The sequence below is a fragment of the Panthera tigris genome, chromosome F2 (genome assembly GCF_018350195.1).
Source record: "Panthera tigris isolate Pti1 chromosome F2, P.tigris_Pti1_mat1.1, whole genome shotgun sequence".
NCBI classification, from domain to species: domain Eukaryota; kingdom Metazoa; phylum Chordata; class Mammalia; order Carnivora; family Felidae; genus Panthera; species Panthera tigris.
Window position 1 is genome coordinate 22,138,320 of NC_056676.1, and position 17,052 is coordinate 22,155,371.

Sequence of the window (17,052 nt, forward strand, 5' to 3'; positions counted from 1 at the left end):
AATTGAACAGTTGAAGTTCCTACTGATAAGCTTGTCTTCTGAGACTTTTATTCCTCAGTTTACTCATTTTTTTCAGATTTGGTTCTAGAGAGGGAACATCTCCTTTAAGCCACTAATACTTGTGATTTACACAGAAGTATCATTTACTGGCAGCTTAAATAATGTAATGCTGCAATTGCAATTGAAGCCTTTGGTAAATTAGTACCACCATCTACCTTTGCCCTTGCAAGTGATCAATACATTTCAGTAGGAGAATGGGCAAAATTGTGTGTAATTGCCAGTGGAGATTTTCCTGTGATTTAAAAAACAAAGCAAAACAAAGCAAAGAAGAAACCTGTGGCACAAAACAGGTCTCTGGCAATGAGGTCTTCCGTTCAGGCTCAGTATCATTCGCACCTCTAGGGGGCGCTAGTTTTACCGTTGCCATTAGTGGAGTTGCAGTTCAGTTGTCTTAAATCTCCTTTCATCTCCTGAGAACCTGTGGAAATGCTTGAATGGCTTTTTGCGGGGGAGTCTAGAGTTGGAAATGGCAAGGGGTGGCCTGCAGCTTCCTGTCTTGTCTCCCGCCGAAACTGTTCTTTGAGAGCAAGTTAATGACAAAGATGTTGGTGTCAGGGACTCTAAACTAGAAGGTTCAGATGTAACAATGAAATTTAACCCATCCTGAAGCCACGCAATGACAGGAACTGAGACAGTCCCCAGAATCAGAGACAGGTCCTCTGATTTTTAGACCCCATTTCCATAATGTCATCAGGAGTTTTCTAGCCCCGGATTCCTGCAATTTCCCTCTGATTACACTCGAGATCTTGCAGCCAAGCAGGTGCTGCTCTGCAGGTTTCAGTGACAGTCTTAACATGTGGGATCCCTGGATTACGGGGTCACTGGCCCCTCCCTCAGACCCTAGGCCTGCATATGCTGCGTGCACTAGGTGATGTTTAAACATTTCTTAAATGTACTTCATATTTTTTAAAAAAAATTTAATGTTCATTTATTATTTTTGAGAGACAGAATGTGAGCGAGGGAGGGGCAGAGAGAGAGAGAGAGGGAGACACAGAATCTGAAGCAAGCTTCAGGCTCCAAGCTGTGAGCACAGCCTGATGCGGGACTTGAACTCACGAATCATGAGATCATGACCTGAGCCGAAGTCAGATGCTCAACTGACTGAGCCACCCAGGTACCCTGGGATGTTTTTTAAAAATAACTTTGAGGGCACCTGGTGGCTCAGTCAGTTAAGTGTACAACTCTTGATTTCCCCTCAGGTCATGATCTCGCGGTTAGTGAGATAGAGCCCCGCATCTGGCTCTGTGCTGACAGTGCGAAGCCTGCTTGGGATTCTCTATCTCCCTCTCTCTCTCTGACCCTCCCCCACTTGTGCTTTTCTCCTCTCTCCCAAAATAAGTAAATAAACTTAAAAAATAAATAAGTAAAAATCACTTTCTACCCTGGCCAATGATTATTTGTCTTAGAAGGATGCTAATTTCCAGGCTGCATTTTTAAATCTCATTGCCCTTAAAAACCAGCCTTTAAAATAAATCTGTGGCTTAAACATACCTGGCAGATAGAAAGAGAACCCAGGAAATTCCTATATGTATTAACCTTCATTACCTAATCTTCAAATGATATGTTTTATGTTTGCCATTTTGTATAATCACTGTTACTTGAAACAGATATTAGATTCATGAAAGGGTTACCAGGCACATAATGCCCCTCTATCTTATTCATAGTTAAAAAAAAAAAAAAGCAATTTGCTCATTTGAGTTTTTATAACTTACAAAATGTCACCATGATCTGGTGGGAAGATAGGTCATATCAAGCACATGAATGAAATTAGATTTGAGAAATTTGGGAATCAAACCAGGAGGAAAATCTGAACTAGGATATGATAGCTAAATTTTTAAGATGGTCCTTCTACAGTTCACATTTTTCAATTTGACTAAAAAGGAAAAAATGCTTTAAATAAAGAGTTGTTATTCCAGAACTTTGCAAATGATTTATTCTTCTATAATGGCTAGTAATTTTTGAGTGCTAATACTCAGAATAGTGCCAAATTCACGATTTTACTGGCACGAATTCACTTAATCCTCAGCACAACTCTGTGAGGCACATACCCTTGCTATCCGCACTTGACCAAGAGTTTAAGTATGTTGTTCAAGGTCACACAGAACGTCATTTGATGTGGAGAGAGACTCGGGCAGCCAGACTTCAGAGCCTGCGTATCTGATGTCATTATGTCTGCAGTGTCCCACGCCTCCTAACCTTCAAATGCACGTACCTGTGAATATTACATTGAGAATATCCACTCGGTAACCTTTTTTGCAGAGTCCCCAAGGAAAAAAAATGATCTTTCTGATTTTTATTTAAGAGACAGGATAGATAGCTTCATGATGAGAGTGCAGCATCCAGAAGTAACCCTCTGAGGTCACGTCTCAGCACTGTGACTTTGGACAAGCTACTCTACCTACAAGTGTCATGATTTCCTTCGTAAAACAAGGATGTTGAGTAATAGTACCTACCCGCTTATGGCTGTTTTGAGAATCAAATGAGTTCATACATAGCACTGGAGCAGTACCTGATACAGTAAAATCTTGGATTGCCAGTAACTTCTTCTGGGACTGTTCCGCAAGATGAACAAGCATTTCTAAGAAATTTCAACTTGATAAATAAGCGATGTCTTGCAATATAAGTCGTACATGATGCCAAATGTCACATGAGCACAACTGAGCCAATGGTTCTCCCTTCCTCTCGCTCACTACAGGATTGTGGGTGATTGTCTCCCATCCTCGGATGCTCAGTCTCAGGCCACAGTGTTTGACAGAAATCAGTGATTTTTCAGAATGTTGGAAGGTGCCCAAAACTGGCACTAGAGTATTTTTTTTGTCACTTCAAAGCACCTATGCACAGTCCTTTGCTTTTCCATACCAAGAGTAAGCTTAGGAATGCTTTGCTTCATTCTAGGTCAGGCTGCCTGAGGATATAGACCCTTTCCTCTGCTCCCTTACTGCCAGTTACATTAAATACAGTAGATGACAAGAGTTTATCAATACTGTACTGTAGTCAGCATCCGTGCGAGGGTATACAATGGTCCCCATGCAGAAAAAGGTTGAAAAGCAAGGCAGTAAGGAGGAGGAGATGATTATGGTGGAAGTTAAGAAGGAAATCATAGAGATATACAAACGAGGTATGTGAGTGGCCGAAATGGCAAGATTTTATGAGAAGTCTATGTCAGCATCTCTTCTGCAGAGGAGGAGGAGAAAAAGGCAGAGGAACCCCTCACTTTAAATGAGATTAGGGAGATGTGTAAAATGTGAGAAGCATTGCAAAATTTTGTAGAAGACCAATGCCCGAATAAGGCTGTAGCAGTGTGAGCGATGAATCTGTTTAATAACAGTGCAAGGTCACATTTCTGCAAAATCCTCAAAAGGAGGCAAAAGCAAGTGCCGTTGGATAGGTTCCCTGTTAAAGTTGCGTGAAAAGAAAAGATTCCATTGAGTCAATAGATAGCAGTGATTCCATTAGTGATAGTGAAAGGCTTCCTAAACAATAACCCTCCTCTCTCTTGTCTCCCTCACACCAGCCAAGAAGGTTTTCAAGGGTAAGTGCAGGTTAATTTATTTTTCTTTATATTTTGTATTTGCTTTATTATTTTGTATTACAGTATTGTAATAATTTTTATATGAATATTTTGGGGTTGTGGAATGAATAATCTGAGTTTCCATTATTTCTTATGAGGAAATTTGTTTTGGTGTATAAGTGCTTTGGATTACAAACATCTTTCCAGGACAAATTATGCTTGCAAACTAGGGTTTTCCTGTACACAGTAAATACTTCATAAGCCTTTTTCTTATTACTGTTGTTTAATCTGCTAATATCCAGGGGTGTCTGGATGGCTCAGTCGGTTAAGTGTCCGACTTCAGCTCAGGTCATGATCTTGTGGTTCTTGAGTTTAAGCCCCACAGGGTGCTCACTGCTGCCAGCTCTGAACCTGCTTCAAATCCTCTGTCTCCCTCTCTCATTCCGTGCCGCCCCCCCCCACGCTCTCCCTCTCTCTCAAAAATAAACATTAAAATTTTTTAAAATGGGGTTTTTTTAATCTCCTATCAACATGTCAAAAATGATTTCAAAATACACAATGCTGATGGGTTATTCTGGCTAGCAAAGAGCTGGTGCTCTGTTGATGTTTGGTCATTTGGATCTGGGGCAAAGACCAAGATAAGTGCTGTAGTACATATTTTAATTATTATTCTCTAAATGTGAGATTTTACTGTGGTACACACTCCAGGATTTGTTTGGCTAATGAGATCCAGAAGTACCTGGGAGTGCCAGCTTGTATCAGGCTGACAATTCATTCATTTCTGAAGAAATTCCATGCATGATCCATACGATATGAAACTCCTGTGTTTCGTGATCCCTTTTACTTCAGGTAAATAAGTTCTCTTAAACACATTGCAATAGCATTTATTGTGGTAGGTACTTTGCATGCATAGTTTCCAATCCTACCCACACCATAGGGATATATGCTCTTATCACCACTTTACATATGTGGAAACATATCCAGAGTCACTCAGCCAATAGGAGTTAGGGTCAGTATTAAGGCTCCAGTTGTCTTATTCCAAAGCACAGACTTCACCCAGGCTAACCATAGTAAAAAACCATAATCAACAACAACAACAAAAAGATTGAAGCAGTAGAAAAGGCAGAAAAGTGGTATTTTAATGTCTCTTCCACCAGTTAGGGGCAAATTATTCAACTTTTGTAGGGCAAAGAGTCAACAGAATAGGAACACTAAACTTTTCTGAGGCAGATTGAACTAGTTTTCTTGCAATCTTTCAGGCCTGTGATATTTATTGTTTTCACTGATTTTTATTATTTATGTGTGTGTATTGGCCTCTGTCATGTGCAAGGGCCTGTACCAGGAGCTACAAAGCATGGGGGGAAAAAAGGTGATTTTTGGATCTCTTGAGACTAATGACGTTAGTGAACCATGGGCCCCAGTAGAAAAGAGAGTCATGGTCAACACAGCAGGCAGAAGTGCCAGAGGAGAAATGCAGTGTCACCAGGTCAGAGGAGGCAGGAGCATCATCAGTTGGGATGTTAGGGAAGACCTCAAGGTGCAGGTGCCATTTAAAATGAACTTGAAAAGAGTTGGAGGGAGGACATTCTCGGCAGTAGACAGCATCTTACGAGGCAAGGTGGTGGGAAGCCATGATGTGGTTGGATGAAATAGTGCCTTTCTGGTTTGAAGGAAGTGCAGAATATTGGAAGATAAGGCTAAACTAGATTGAAAAGCCAGGTTAGGAAGATCAGTTTGCTTATGAAAGAAAAGTCTTTTAAAGAAAGCTTTACAGCATGAGTGTGAAGGCCTAGACCTAGATTTTAGAAAGATTAAGCAATGCAGTATGTCAATACCAAGTCTAGGACCCTGAGAGAATGCTGGTACCATGGACAGGAAATAGGATACCAGGAGGAAGTGACTGGTTTACCCTCCTCCATTTGTATTTAATGTATTTAATTTGAAGAACTATGGAAATGCAGAACTGGACTTTGGGAGAAGGAGCAGGAGAGATTATATCAGTCAGTCCATTATAAACGTAAGTGAAGGTGTGACATGGCAAGACTGCCAAGAGGTGAGTCTGTAAGAGAAGAGGGCCAAAGACAGACCTCAGGGGTGTAAACATCTAGCTAGCAGGTAGTACAGAGAAGTCAGTGGGAAGCAGAGGAGGAGCAGTAAGCAAAATAGTGGAAAAAGCAGCAGAATTCAGTGTTTGGGAGTAAAAGGAGGAGAGAATTTCAGAAAGCTAAATGATTTATTCAATTGTAAACTCCCTGAGAGCAGGCTACATTACCTATTTATTTCAACATTTCCCCAGAATAGATGTAATAGAGTATTGCACACATTCTTGGTGTCCAGTAAATGTTAAAGGTCTGTAATATGCAATGCTATTCAATGTTTGAGGAGACCATTCGTTTTCATGATTAGGACATCCTGGTTATTGTTCTTGTGTGCTTCCAGCCTTTCTGTTTTAAGGAAAATAAAGGACAAAGACCGTGTCTGAATCAAAGATTAAGGAACATACAACATTGTCTCTAGGCACGTGTTCTGCTGGACCACGAATGCAAAAATGTCTGGTTTCCTCTTATTTGTGACTCAGCACTCTGCGTGTTCGCGTGAATGTGTGGTTGCGAATGTGTGTGATAGCAGGAGGTGGAGGCCACCAAGATGTCCATCTGTGGAGAAGAGATGAGCCCATGCAACAGAGGTATGTGCAATGAGAGTAACATCTGTCGGCACCCTTGTACTAGATGCACAGAGGGTACTACAGCTGTACCTTGTAGCCATCACATCAAGTGGAAAGAGAAGAATCCTAGCGTAATAACACCTATATAAATACAAACACATACACTGTTCAACATAACACAAGGGTACATACATGGCCAAAAGCATTCACTAGAGTGGGCATCTCCTGGGGCAAGAGAGAGAATAAATGTGAGAATCAGGGTGAATGGGGAAAAAAGAATAAAACAAAAAGAAGGACCTTGAAAAGATCAATGATGAGGTATGTGATGATTCATACTTTGTGGTGGATATCAAAAGCAAAAAGGGCATATGTGATGGACGCTTTTTTTTTTTTTTTGCATCATGATAAATGTGCTCTTTAATCCTCATCCCCTATTTTACCCATCCCCCAACACATCTCTGCTCTGGTAACAGTTTGTTCTCTATAGTTGAGTCCGCTTCTTGGTTTGTCTTTCTCCTTTGCTCATTTCTTAAATTCTACAAATGAGATCATATGGTATCTTTCTCTGATTTTGCTTAGCATAATACTCTCTAGCTCTATTCATGTTGTTGCAAATGCTGAGATTTTATTCTTTATTGTGGCTGAATTATATTCAGTAATATACTATACACATAGTGTATATACACTATACTATAGTATTGTGTATATACTGTATATACATGCTATATGCATAGTGTATTATTGAATATAAATATTGTGTATATATTGAACGTATATTCAATATAAACTCTTTGCCAATTTGGATGTCTCACATCTTCTTTATCCATTCATCTATTGATGAACACTTGGGCTGCTTCCATAGTTTGACTATCGTAAATAAAGCTGCAGTAAACAAAAGGGTGCATGTATCTTTTCAAAATAGTGTTTTTGTATTCTTTGGGTAAATACCCAGGAGTGAAATTATTGGATCATATGGTATTTCTATTTTTAATTTCTGGAGGAACTTCCATACCGTTTTACACAGCGGTTGTGCCAATTTACATTCCTACTAATAGTGCATAAGTGTTCCATATTCTCCACATCTTTGCCAACACTTGTTGTTTCTTGTGTTTTTGATGTTACTCATTCTGACAGGTATAAGGTGATGTCTCATTGTGGTTTTGATTTGCATTTCCCTGATGATTTGTGATGTTGAGTATCTAAGTGTCTGTCGGCCATCCGTAACTCTTCTTTAGAGAAATGTCTGTCCATGTCTTCTACCCCTTTTTAAACTGGATTACTTGCTTTTTGGGTGGTGAGTTGTACCAGCTCTTTATAGATTTTAGAACTAACCCTTTATTGGATATGTCATTTATATATGTCTTTTCCCCTTCAGTGGGTTGCCTGTTAGTTTTCTTGATTGTGTCCTTCACTGTACAGAAACATTTTGATGAAGTCTCAAAAGTTTATTTTTGATTTTGCTTGCTTCAGATGTACCTAGAAAAATGTTGCTATGGTCAATGCCAAAGTGATTACTGCCTGTGCTCTCCTCTAGGATTTGTATGGTTTCAGGTCTCACATTTAGTGAGTTTATTTTTGTGTATGGTGAAAGTGGTCCAGTTTCATTCTTTCGCATGTGACTGTCCAGTTTTCCCAACATCATTTGTTGAAGAGACTTTTTTTCCATTGTATATTCATTTCTCCTTTGTTGAAGATTGACTAACTTGTGTACTTTATTTATTTCTGGGTTCTGTGTCCTATTTCACTGATCCATTCGTCTATTTTTTTGTGCCAGTACCATACTCTTTATACTACTGCTTTGTAATATAACTTGAAATCTGGAGTTGTGATCTCTCTAGTTTTTTTCTTTTTCAAGACTGCTTTGGCTGTTCAAGGTCTTTTGTGGCTCCATGTAAATTTTGGGATTGTATGTTCTAGTCTGTGAAAAATGCTATTGGTATTTTGACGGGGACTGCATTAAACCTGTAGACTGCTTTGGGTAGTATGGACACTTTAACGATATTCTTCCACCCCACGAACATGGAAGGTCTGTTCTTTTGCGTTGTCTTGAATTTCTTTTATCAGTGTTTTTACAGTTCTCAGAGTACAAGTCTTTTGCCTCTTTGGTTAAGTTCATTCCTAGATATTTTATTGTTTTGGTGGAATTATAAATGGGATTGTTTTCTTAATTTCACTTTCTGCTGCTTAACTCTTAGTGTATAGGAATGCAACAGATTTCTGTATATTGATTTTGTATGCTGTGACTTTACTGATTTACCAGCTCTAGTAATTTTTTGGTGGAGTCTTTAGAGTTTTGTATATATAGTGTCATATAAACTACATATGATGAGAGTTATATTTCTTCTTTACCAATTTGGATGCCTTCCATTTCTGTATATAGTCTAATTGCTGCGGCTAGGACTTCCAATACTATGTTGAGTAAAAGTGGTGAGGGTGGACATCTTTGCCTTATTCCTGACCTTAGGGGAAAAGCGCTCAGTTTTTCACCATTGAGGATGATGTTGACTGTGAGTTTTTCATATAAGGCCTTTACAACATTGAGATAGGTTCCCTGTAGACCTACTCTGCAGAGGATTTTTTTTTTATTATGAATGGATGTTGTACTTTGTCTAATGTTTTGGCACCTATTGAAATATGATTTTTATCCTTTCTCTTATTGATGTGACGTATCATGTTGGCTGTTCTGCAAATATTGAACCACTCTTGCATCCTGGCAATAAATCCCACTTGATAGTAGTATATAATTTTTTAAAAAATGTATTGTTGGATTTGGGTTGCTAACATTTTGCTGAGGATTTTTGCATCTATGTTCACCAGATATATTGGACTATAGTTTTTTTTTTTGTAGTGTGTTTCTCTATTTCCATATGTGATGGAAGCATTTTTATAAATCTCAAACTAATTGCAATAAAAAGCTCACACAATTATCAGTGAGGTGACTATATAGGCTTTACATTTATTATTTTATTATTAGCAAACCAAAAATACAGAAATAACACATACTATCTATATCCATAGTAAACCCCATGCATATCATAAGGTCTATTAATTTGAATCCCAACTCAGAGTGACATCAGGTTTGTTAGGAGCAACAAGAAGGGTGTGGCAATTTCTTTTAGTTGGAACAGAGGACACAGGGTTCCACACACAGGTTCTTCCAACACCAAAAACACGTACCTGAATGGTATAACCTAATATTTTATTATATGATGTACTTGTACCTCATATAATATGTAATCAGGTAATATGAATATTATACAATTATCAAGCAGGAATCCAGTATTAACATTTGTGTTACATTTAACAGTTGCATTTACTTCTTATTAAAATTTGTGTTGTACCAAATTAGTTTTCTACCCATTCAAATGAGGAGTGAAGTGCAACTTAAACTTATTAGCAAAGACATTCTCTATACATAGTAACTGGCATAAAATATGAAAAAAGAGAAAGATGTAGTTCCTTTACAAAGAATGCAGGAACCACCATTTTGCAAGTCATGAAATCATAATCCTATTTCTACTTTTTCCTCACTCTTTTCAAACTGGAAATGAGACCCAATAGGGTCCTGCAAACCACCGCCCCCACGATAGGAAGCCCCATTGCAGGCTAAGGGCAGGGTGTTTTTGCCTTTACTGCTTTCAACACAGAATTCCATTTGCTATTCCTTTGTTCTAACTGCTCTTTTTTAAACCTGTCTTGAAAAGAATGATGGTTGTCTTCATCCTCTGTCTCAGAGATGATTTCCATCTTCTGAATGATGAGTTTAATAAGCTCATGCTGTTTCTCCACAAGAGAAGTGAGATCCTTCAGCCTAAAAGGATATATAGGGCTCATGAACTTGTTTTCAGTTATCTTCTCAGTCTCTGAGTGCAGGAAGGCCTAGGTTACTAGAAGTGTCCTAGATCAGATGAGCTGTGCTCAGGTCACAGCATCCTGGTACTTATAATCTTTCTAAGCAATACATATTTTTAAAAAATATTTTAATGTTTATTTTTTGAGAGAGCGCACACGAGCAGGGAAGAGGCAGAGAGAGAGGGAGACACAGAATGCAAAGCAGGCTCCAGGCTCTGAGCTGTCCTCACAGAGCTGGACATAGGGCTTGAACTCATGAACCAGAGATCATGACCTGAGCCAAAGGCAGATGCTCAACTGACTGAGCCACCCAGGGGCCCCAGCAATACCTATTTTTTAAGTTTAAGTGTTTTTCCTAGTTTATTTTCGCTCCCATTTTAAAGATTAAAACACAGTTGCACAGAAAGATTAAACTGCTTTGCCCAGGTCAGTGCATTAGGAAGTAGTTGAAGAGGGCCTTAAACTCAGATCAGTTGATTCTAAAGCCCTCGTGCTCAACCACTGCACACTCTATACAGCTTCTCTCGGAATTCTCCAAAGCTTTCAAAGCTTTCATGTATGAATCCGGATGGCTCATGGGAATGCAGTTTAAAACACTAATTGGCAAACTGGTGAACTGCAGCACATAAGTTGTTGGGTCTAAAAATGATTTTCAAATGATTCTCAATATGCTATGACATCAGTCAATTAAAAGTACGACTTAATATGTGAAATAAACACAACTATACAACATAACCTTACATCATTATTTAAAAGTTTTATCAAATACAGATAAGGAAAAATACGTACCGATATTTCTGCTTCAATATTTCTGTTTCCAGAGATGTGTCAACATTTGGAATTTCCTGCCTTTCTTCTTGGGTATAAAAAATAAAATGAAATATAGCCTGCGGGATAAACGATTATTACTCAGGTTGAACTCAATTCAGAAACTATTTCTAGCACATGCACCATGATTCAGCTACTGAGCAAGGTACGATCACACCACAGATATTCTAAGACACGACTATGACCCTCAAGGCGCTCACAGTCTTTTGAGAGAAATAGACGTATAAAGAGCTATACGACAAACTCATACATAATTATAATAAAGTATGAGATGTACAGATAATCTAGAAGAAGGAGAAAATTGGAGTGGGGGATTATTTATGAAAAGGTAAAACTGAATCATTTTATATTTTCTCATGAAAAATGTCCATCGTCAGTGGTATTCCACACAGGATTAGTTCTTTCTCTAAAACTGCTCTGCACAACTGAATTTCCCATGAGGAAATTTCAGAAATGCCATTTTAATGTGTTTTCAAAATTTAGTGTTTTTAAACCATTGGTAGACTGGAAAGCGTTAAGGGCGGATGTGAAATGACCAGGAATCAATGAGTCAATCCTAGGAGTCCACGGAAGAGAAGATGGAAACTTGCACAGGCCAACCAGGAAGACTGATCAACCAAACAAGGGAGTGACTGGGTGTGAGGGGTGAGGAGAGGGAAAGGAGGTCAAGGATGACCTCTTGCACAGGCAAATGAATGGTGGTGATGTTAACTGAAGCAAGAAACTTTGGAGAGAGGAGGCTTTGTCATTCTTTCCCTGCAGGGAGACTGAAACCTGGGAGGAGTGAAAACTTTGAGTTCCTTTTGAAGAGTTTATTCTGAATATGCTGAATTTGAAGTACCTTTGAGCCATACCAGTGAAGATGTCAGGTAGACAGTTGGACAGAAGAGCCTGGAACTCAAAGAGAGCTCCCGGAAGAATGAATTGCCAAGCCTTCTGTGTTTCAGGAGTAGTTGCAAACACGGGTATGAATGACATTATACAGGGAGCTAGTGTAGTTAGAATAAGGCCTAGGCCAATACCCAAATCAACTTTATCATTTTATGACCACAGCACAGAAAATTAACATGCAAAGAACTCAGAATGTTCATAGAACTAGGAGGAAGCCCAGGCATGATCAGGATTAGCATCCACTGCTTCTCTCAATACAGTCCCCCCTTTACCATTATAATGCAGTGGCCTTGTTTAGTCTTTGATATCTAGTGTATTTTCTATAATGCACACTCTCCATGCGCATGTGTGTGCATATATGTACCTGAATGTACATATGTGCTCTATATTTTCATATAGACACACACATAATTTGCACATGCATATAAGTGATAGGTGACTGGGAAAAACAAGAAAGGTACACCCGCACTTTAAAAAAGATACAAGGTACAGTCGGTCCAACCCACCCATGTGCTCTCACAGGGATGTGGTACATGTTTAACACTGATGCTGTGAATGAGCCACTAGGAAGAAGGAGCACAGGTCTCCCTCCCACTGCCCATCGCTTTTCACACTGTTGGGTAATCATGCACTTTGTTGTTTTTTTTAAGTCACAATTCCTTCTTTTCCACAGGCACAGTGACTCAAAGTCTATAGAAGGGTACCCTTAAGGATAACACAACGAGTGAATGTCAAGCAGCAGCACATTCTCCACGCTGGTATTTTTCACATGTACTTACTAATAACCCTGTACATCTGGGTCTGTTGGGATACACGATGATGGATTTCTGGTCTACTTTGCGTAGGAACCACAGTGGCAGCTTCTTCTCTAAGCTGGTATGAAGTTCCACCTAAAGCGCATTTTGGATTTATTGAGAGAAATGACTAAGAAGCATCTAGAATCCTTACACTACACAGAGACAGCGATGAGTACAGTAAACTGAAAAACGACTCCTGTGTCCTTTACACCACGCAGCTGGGTTTCCCATCTCTCCTCTCAATCACCGACAAGACAGGGGCAGCAATATGAAGTTGGGACAAATTGTTTAAAGAAGAAGTTAAACTCAAGTGAGCAGCTGTTCACTGTTCAGGGACTGTGACTGACACTGGGCCCATAAGAAAAAGCCTTCGTCCATCCCCTGGGGTGTTACAGAAAATGTACACGACTGCACAGAGTGCAGGTATGAAGGCGCGCCTGTGGCAGGACAGGAAACAGTGCTTCGATGGAGGAAAACAGTGGTAAGCACTGAAAGGATTACACCCGGCACACCTAAGAGTACTTCATCGACGTTTCACCCTGTGCGATCTGGTGCAAAATGGGTTATCCATGCTATATCTTGACTACAATTTTTGTTTTATGTTTATTTTTGAGATAGGACAGAGTGGGAATGGGGGAGGGGCAGAGAGAGACACAGAATCTGAAATAAGTTCCAGGCTCTGAGCTGTCAGCACAGAGCCTGCTCTGGGGCTGGAACTCGGGAACCATCATGACCTAGGCGACATCATGACCTAGGCCGAAGTCGGACGCTTAACTGACTGAACCACCCAGGTGCCCCATATCTTGACTACAGTTTCTATTTTCAGAGATAACAATCCTTTGTCTCATTTAATGGATTTACCTTGAGTTGATAGTTTCTCATATTTTCAACTTTTTGTTTACCAAATTTGTCTTCTACTCTTTTTTTATAGCCCTTTGTGTCTCTTGTTTAGAATAGTTTATTGTAATTACCATATAGGTGAGAGTTTGCTAAGACCATAGGCTTTTTTATACGTGGGTATTTAAGTGGCTTCCATCCACAAATGGTGAGATGTTTAAAGCTTTGGGCCCCTCTTCCACATACTGCTTCCCTATTTTTGTAGCACTTACCACCATATAACATGCTATATATTAGTTCCAGTTTCAAGGAAAGCTTTGTTTTCTTGTATTTTATTAACAATACCAATTAGATGTTTGAGTTTCTATAATAACTTCCAAGGTTCCTTTTCCCCTTGGGTCTTAAGGTCAATAATCCTTTCCCTTTGCAATATACATTTTTTTCAGAGGTCACATGTTATCATTCACTTACTTAAACTTCACTGAAAAAGATTTATTCAAGCCTGGTGTTTGCCAACAGATCAAGCACATGTTTTGTCTTAACCTTATTTGTTTTCCACATAGGACCTGCCAGCTATTCTCTCTCAGACAGGGTCCTGGGGAGGATGGCAAGCAGCGCCCCTTGGTGGGTCTAGTGGGACCCATTGCCCGTGGCTTCTCTGGGCTCAGGGAGCATCTCCACCTCCTCTAACTGGCAGGTTTTCCGTGTTGAAGGTAAGAGCACTCTGTGCATTTCCTTTTGTGATTTGCGGCATGGACGTGAACGTCTGTGGAGTGTCTACAGCTGCCAGCCTGTGCTGGATGTGTGGTCACCAAATGTTAAAAACCAAACAGCTCTAAGCCCCCCACAATACTCACAACTCCTGCCCCTGTGTAACTGTTAGACCTCCCAGCATGTGCTGTCCCCACTTAGGTCTGAGACGACTCTGTGAGAAGACGAATGTCTCTCTCTGTGACACGTGCTGCTGCCTGTCCCCTTATGCCCTGGTTCTGATGCGGCCTCAGACTTAGGTTATAAGTCTGACATAGAGAGTTGTACATGGATGTAGAGATTTGCTTTAAAAAAACTCAGAGAACTAAGAGAATGGCTTCCTGGTTTTCCAGTCAATGCTCTTTGTGATCCAAAACAAGAACCGCTAACACGGGAGTACTTGCTTTGCCGTTTACTTTATAGGCCTTTGTGCCGTGTGTTTCAGGGAAGAGATCAACTCTGATACAGAATTGTGCTTTTCAAATCACCCGCACTGACGCTGCAGTTTAGTGGCTCTCCCCTAGACATATAGTGCTGTTGCTTATATTGTTCTTCCTTGATCTTTTCGGGAATTACTAGTTATGAAGTAATGACATGTCTGCGAAGAGGCCTTTTTGCACCTCTTTTCCTCTCTCATCCACCTACCTGGAGTCCTACACTCCATCTTTGTTGTGGTAATAACTGGTCAGTTAGCTCTTCCTTCCTCCAAACTTTCCCCGCTAAGGTGATAATAGATCATCTTACGTACCACTCCCATGTTGTTCCCATTCTTTGGAAGAGCTGGTAATGACTTCCCACTAACAAAATAACTTGGAGCACTTCACCCTTTACTGCCCTATCTTTCAAAGCTAAGGTTTTCCTCGTTTGTTAGCTCTTTTTTTAAGAAAGCGCTCTATCATCTTGGGCCACCTTAATACTCTCTAAGGAGTCATCCCTCCAGGCCAGGGGCCCTTCACCCGTCCTTAGCCATTTCTCCTTGTTCTGCCTTTAGCCCGTTGCTCCTGCTGGGTCCTGCCTTTCTGGACCAGTCTTGCTATTCCTCTAAATCCCATCTTTCAACATCTGGTTCACGTGCCAACTCTTCCATGTAGCATTTCCATAACTGTTTATTTTCTGTACCTAATATTTTAACCATTTAATTTATGTACTTTTGCTCTTTAAACATGCCAAGTCCTCTGCATAATACGCAGCTTAGTCACAGAGCATAGAGTTTAAGGATGGTTCTAAGTTGATTTTGAGATTTTAAACTCTGACTGTTTAATTGGTGTGCTCTCCAGTTAGACTTATTTTACTTAGTGAAGTCAAAGGTCACACAGGCCTTTAACTCCTCTGGGTTCTCATGGTCAGTTGTACTCTGCACATACCACATACTGGAGCATTTTTTAGAAATAAATATGTGCTGACGTATAGCAGAACGAGTAACAGAGAAGAATGAAGCGTGACAAAGAACAGTGAAGAGTGAGGGGAGAGTTACCTCTTAACATGAATTTGTCTTTCTCTTGAACTTGCCTAAGTTTTTTAATGTGTACGTTCAACTGGTCATCAGGTATTTTTGAAGCATCAGATATTCCCGTTCAAATTTGATAAACACAATGCAAATGACAGCATAGAAATAGTTTTGCATTGTGTAACAGGAACCACCTCACAAGATTCAGTAGCCAAGGAAAAACGTAAGGGAGGTCCCAAAAGAACAAAACCTCATGGATGCAGTGAACACTTCAATATAACACGTTATGTGGGCAGCCTGCAATGTGATGGCCAGAGTATCAAGAAGTCCTAGGAAGAGCTGGGCTGTGACAGGACAGAATACCTCACACCTGCGATAATTCTTATTTAGCAGATAGCTACCTGGTTGGCTGCACGTTGACATTTTAAAAAGCTCAGGTGATGTCTCAATTTCTCTGCTCAGATTGTTCTAAGAAAATTTTGTCATTAGTTTTCACTCTCTGACCACAGCAGGCACGCCAGAGAACGTGCGCAACAAGGTACCGTATGGTGCGGTGCTTTAGGACTGACAAAGTGCCTGTCTTAAATACCTGTTCTCAGAAATCAGCTATTCGTATACATGGAAAATTAGGGCGGTGCTAATTTCAATACGTTTTAAATAAACGTAAGACTTACCTGCATAGCAATCCTCTTCAACAATGCGTGCTTCTGCACTTCTGCAATGTCACCAACTGCCAACCCAATCTGAAGTACAACACAGCATTGAGTCATTACCAATTTAATGGCGCACCTATAAATGCACTAAAGGTCTCTCTAGCTGCAGTGGGGGAGTGGGCATATAATTGCCTACTAGTGGCCTCAACATACTTTTGCCAACACATCTTACAGAAAACTGCAAAATCTGTACACCTTTGTAACACTGGTGGCCACATTGGTGGGTTCAGTAACCTTAAGCGTTATCATAAAATAAGACCCGTGAATCTGAAATTATTTAAAATAAAAATGTTCTTTTTGAAGAGGACAGGGGTCATATGGTATCAAATGCCAATGGGGTGGCCATGCAAATGGTTGCAGATTCCAGGAGTTTAGCATCTAGGTAAACAAGAGTGAGCGGACAACACAGAAAAGTTAAAATAGTAAACTGAGGCAATGCGGGAATTTATACCTTACCTATGTTTGGCAGGAAAAGGTACGCTTCGAGGGTGGGTGTGGCTTTGATTAAAAAAATAAAGCAGTAACTGTATCTAGAAATCTGTGGCCAGATAGAATTAGGTGAGGGGACGCTCACCTCTGCTCAATCCAAATGAAATCGCTTAAATTAGCTGACTCATATTTGTTAGATAACCAGTACCTGTCTATGCTCAACCAGCCTCCTGGATGCTGATGCTCTCAAGAAGCTCAAAGTCAAGTAAATT

The 17,052-nt window shown here is 40.0% G+C and overlaps 1 protein-coding gene across 1 annotated transcript in view; it reads right to left on the bottom strand.

The window, feature by feature from the left end:
- Nucleotides 1-9,231: 9,231 nt before the first annotated feature.
- TRPA1 (transient receptor potential cation channel subfamily A member 1) overlaps nucleotides 9,232-17,052 on the bottom strand; it is a 55,257-nt gene continuing 47,436 nt past the window's right edge. The window contains exons 24-27 of the mRNA XM_042973547.1: nucleotides 16,313-16,381; nucleotides 12,587-12,697; nucleotides 10,878-10,975; nucleotides 9,232-10,047 (exon numbers count right to left, since the gene is read on the bottom strand). Of these exons, the coding sequence (XP_042829481.1) occupies nucleotides 9,843-10,047; nucleotides 10,878-10,975; nucleotides 12,587-12,697; nucleotides 16,313-16,381 (483 nt within the window). The 3' untranslated portion in view covers nucleotides 9,232-9,842. The remainder of the gene's footprint in view (nucleotides 10,048-10,877; nucleotides 10,976-12,586; nucleotides 12,698-16,312; nucleotides 16,382-17,052) is intronic.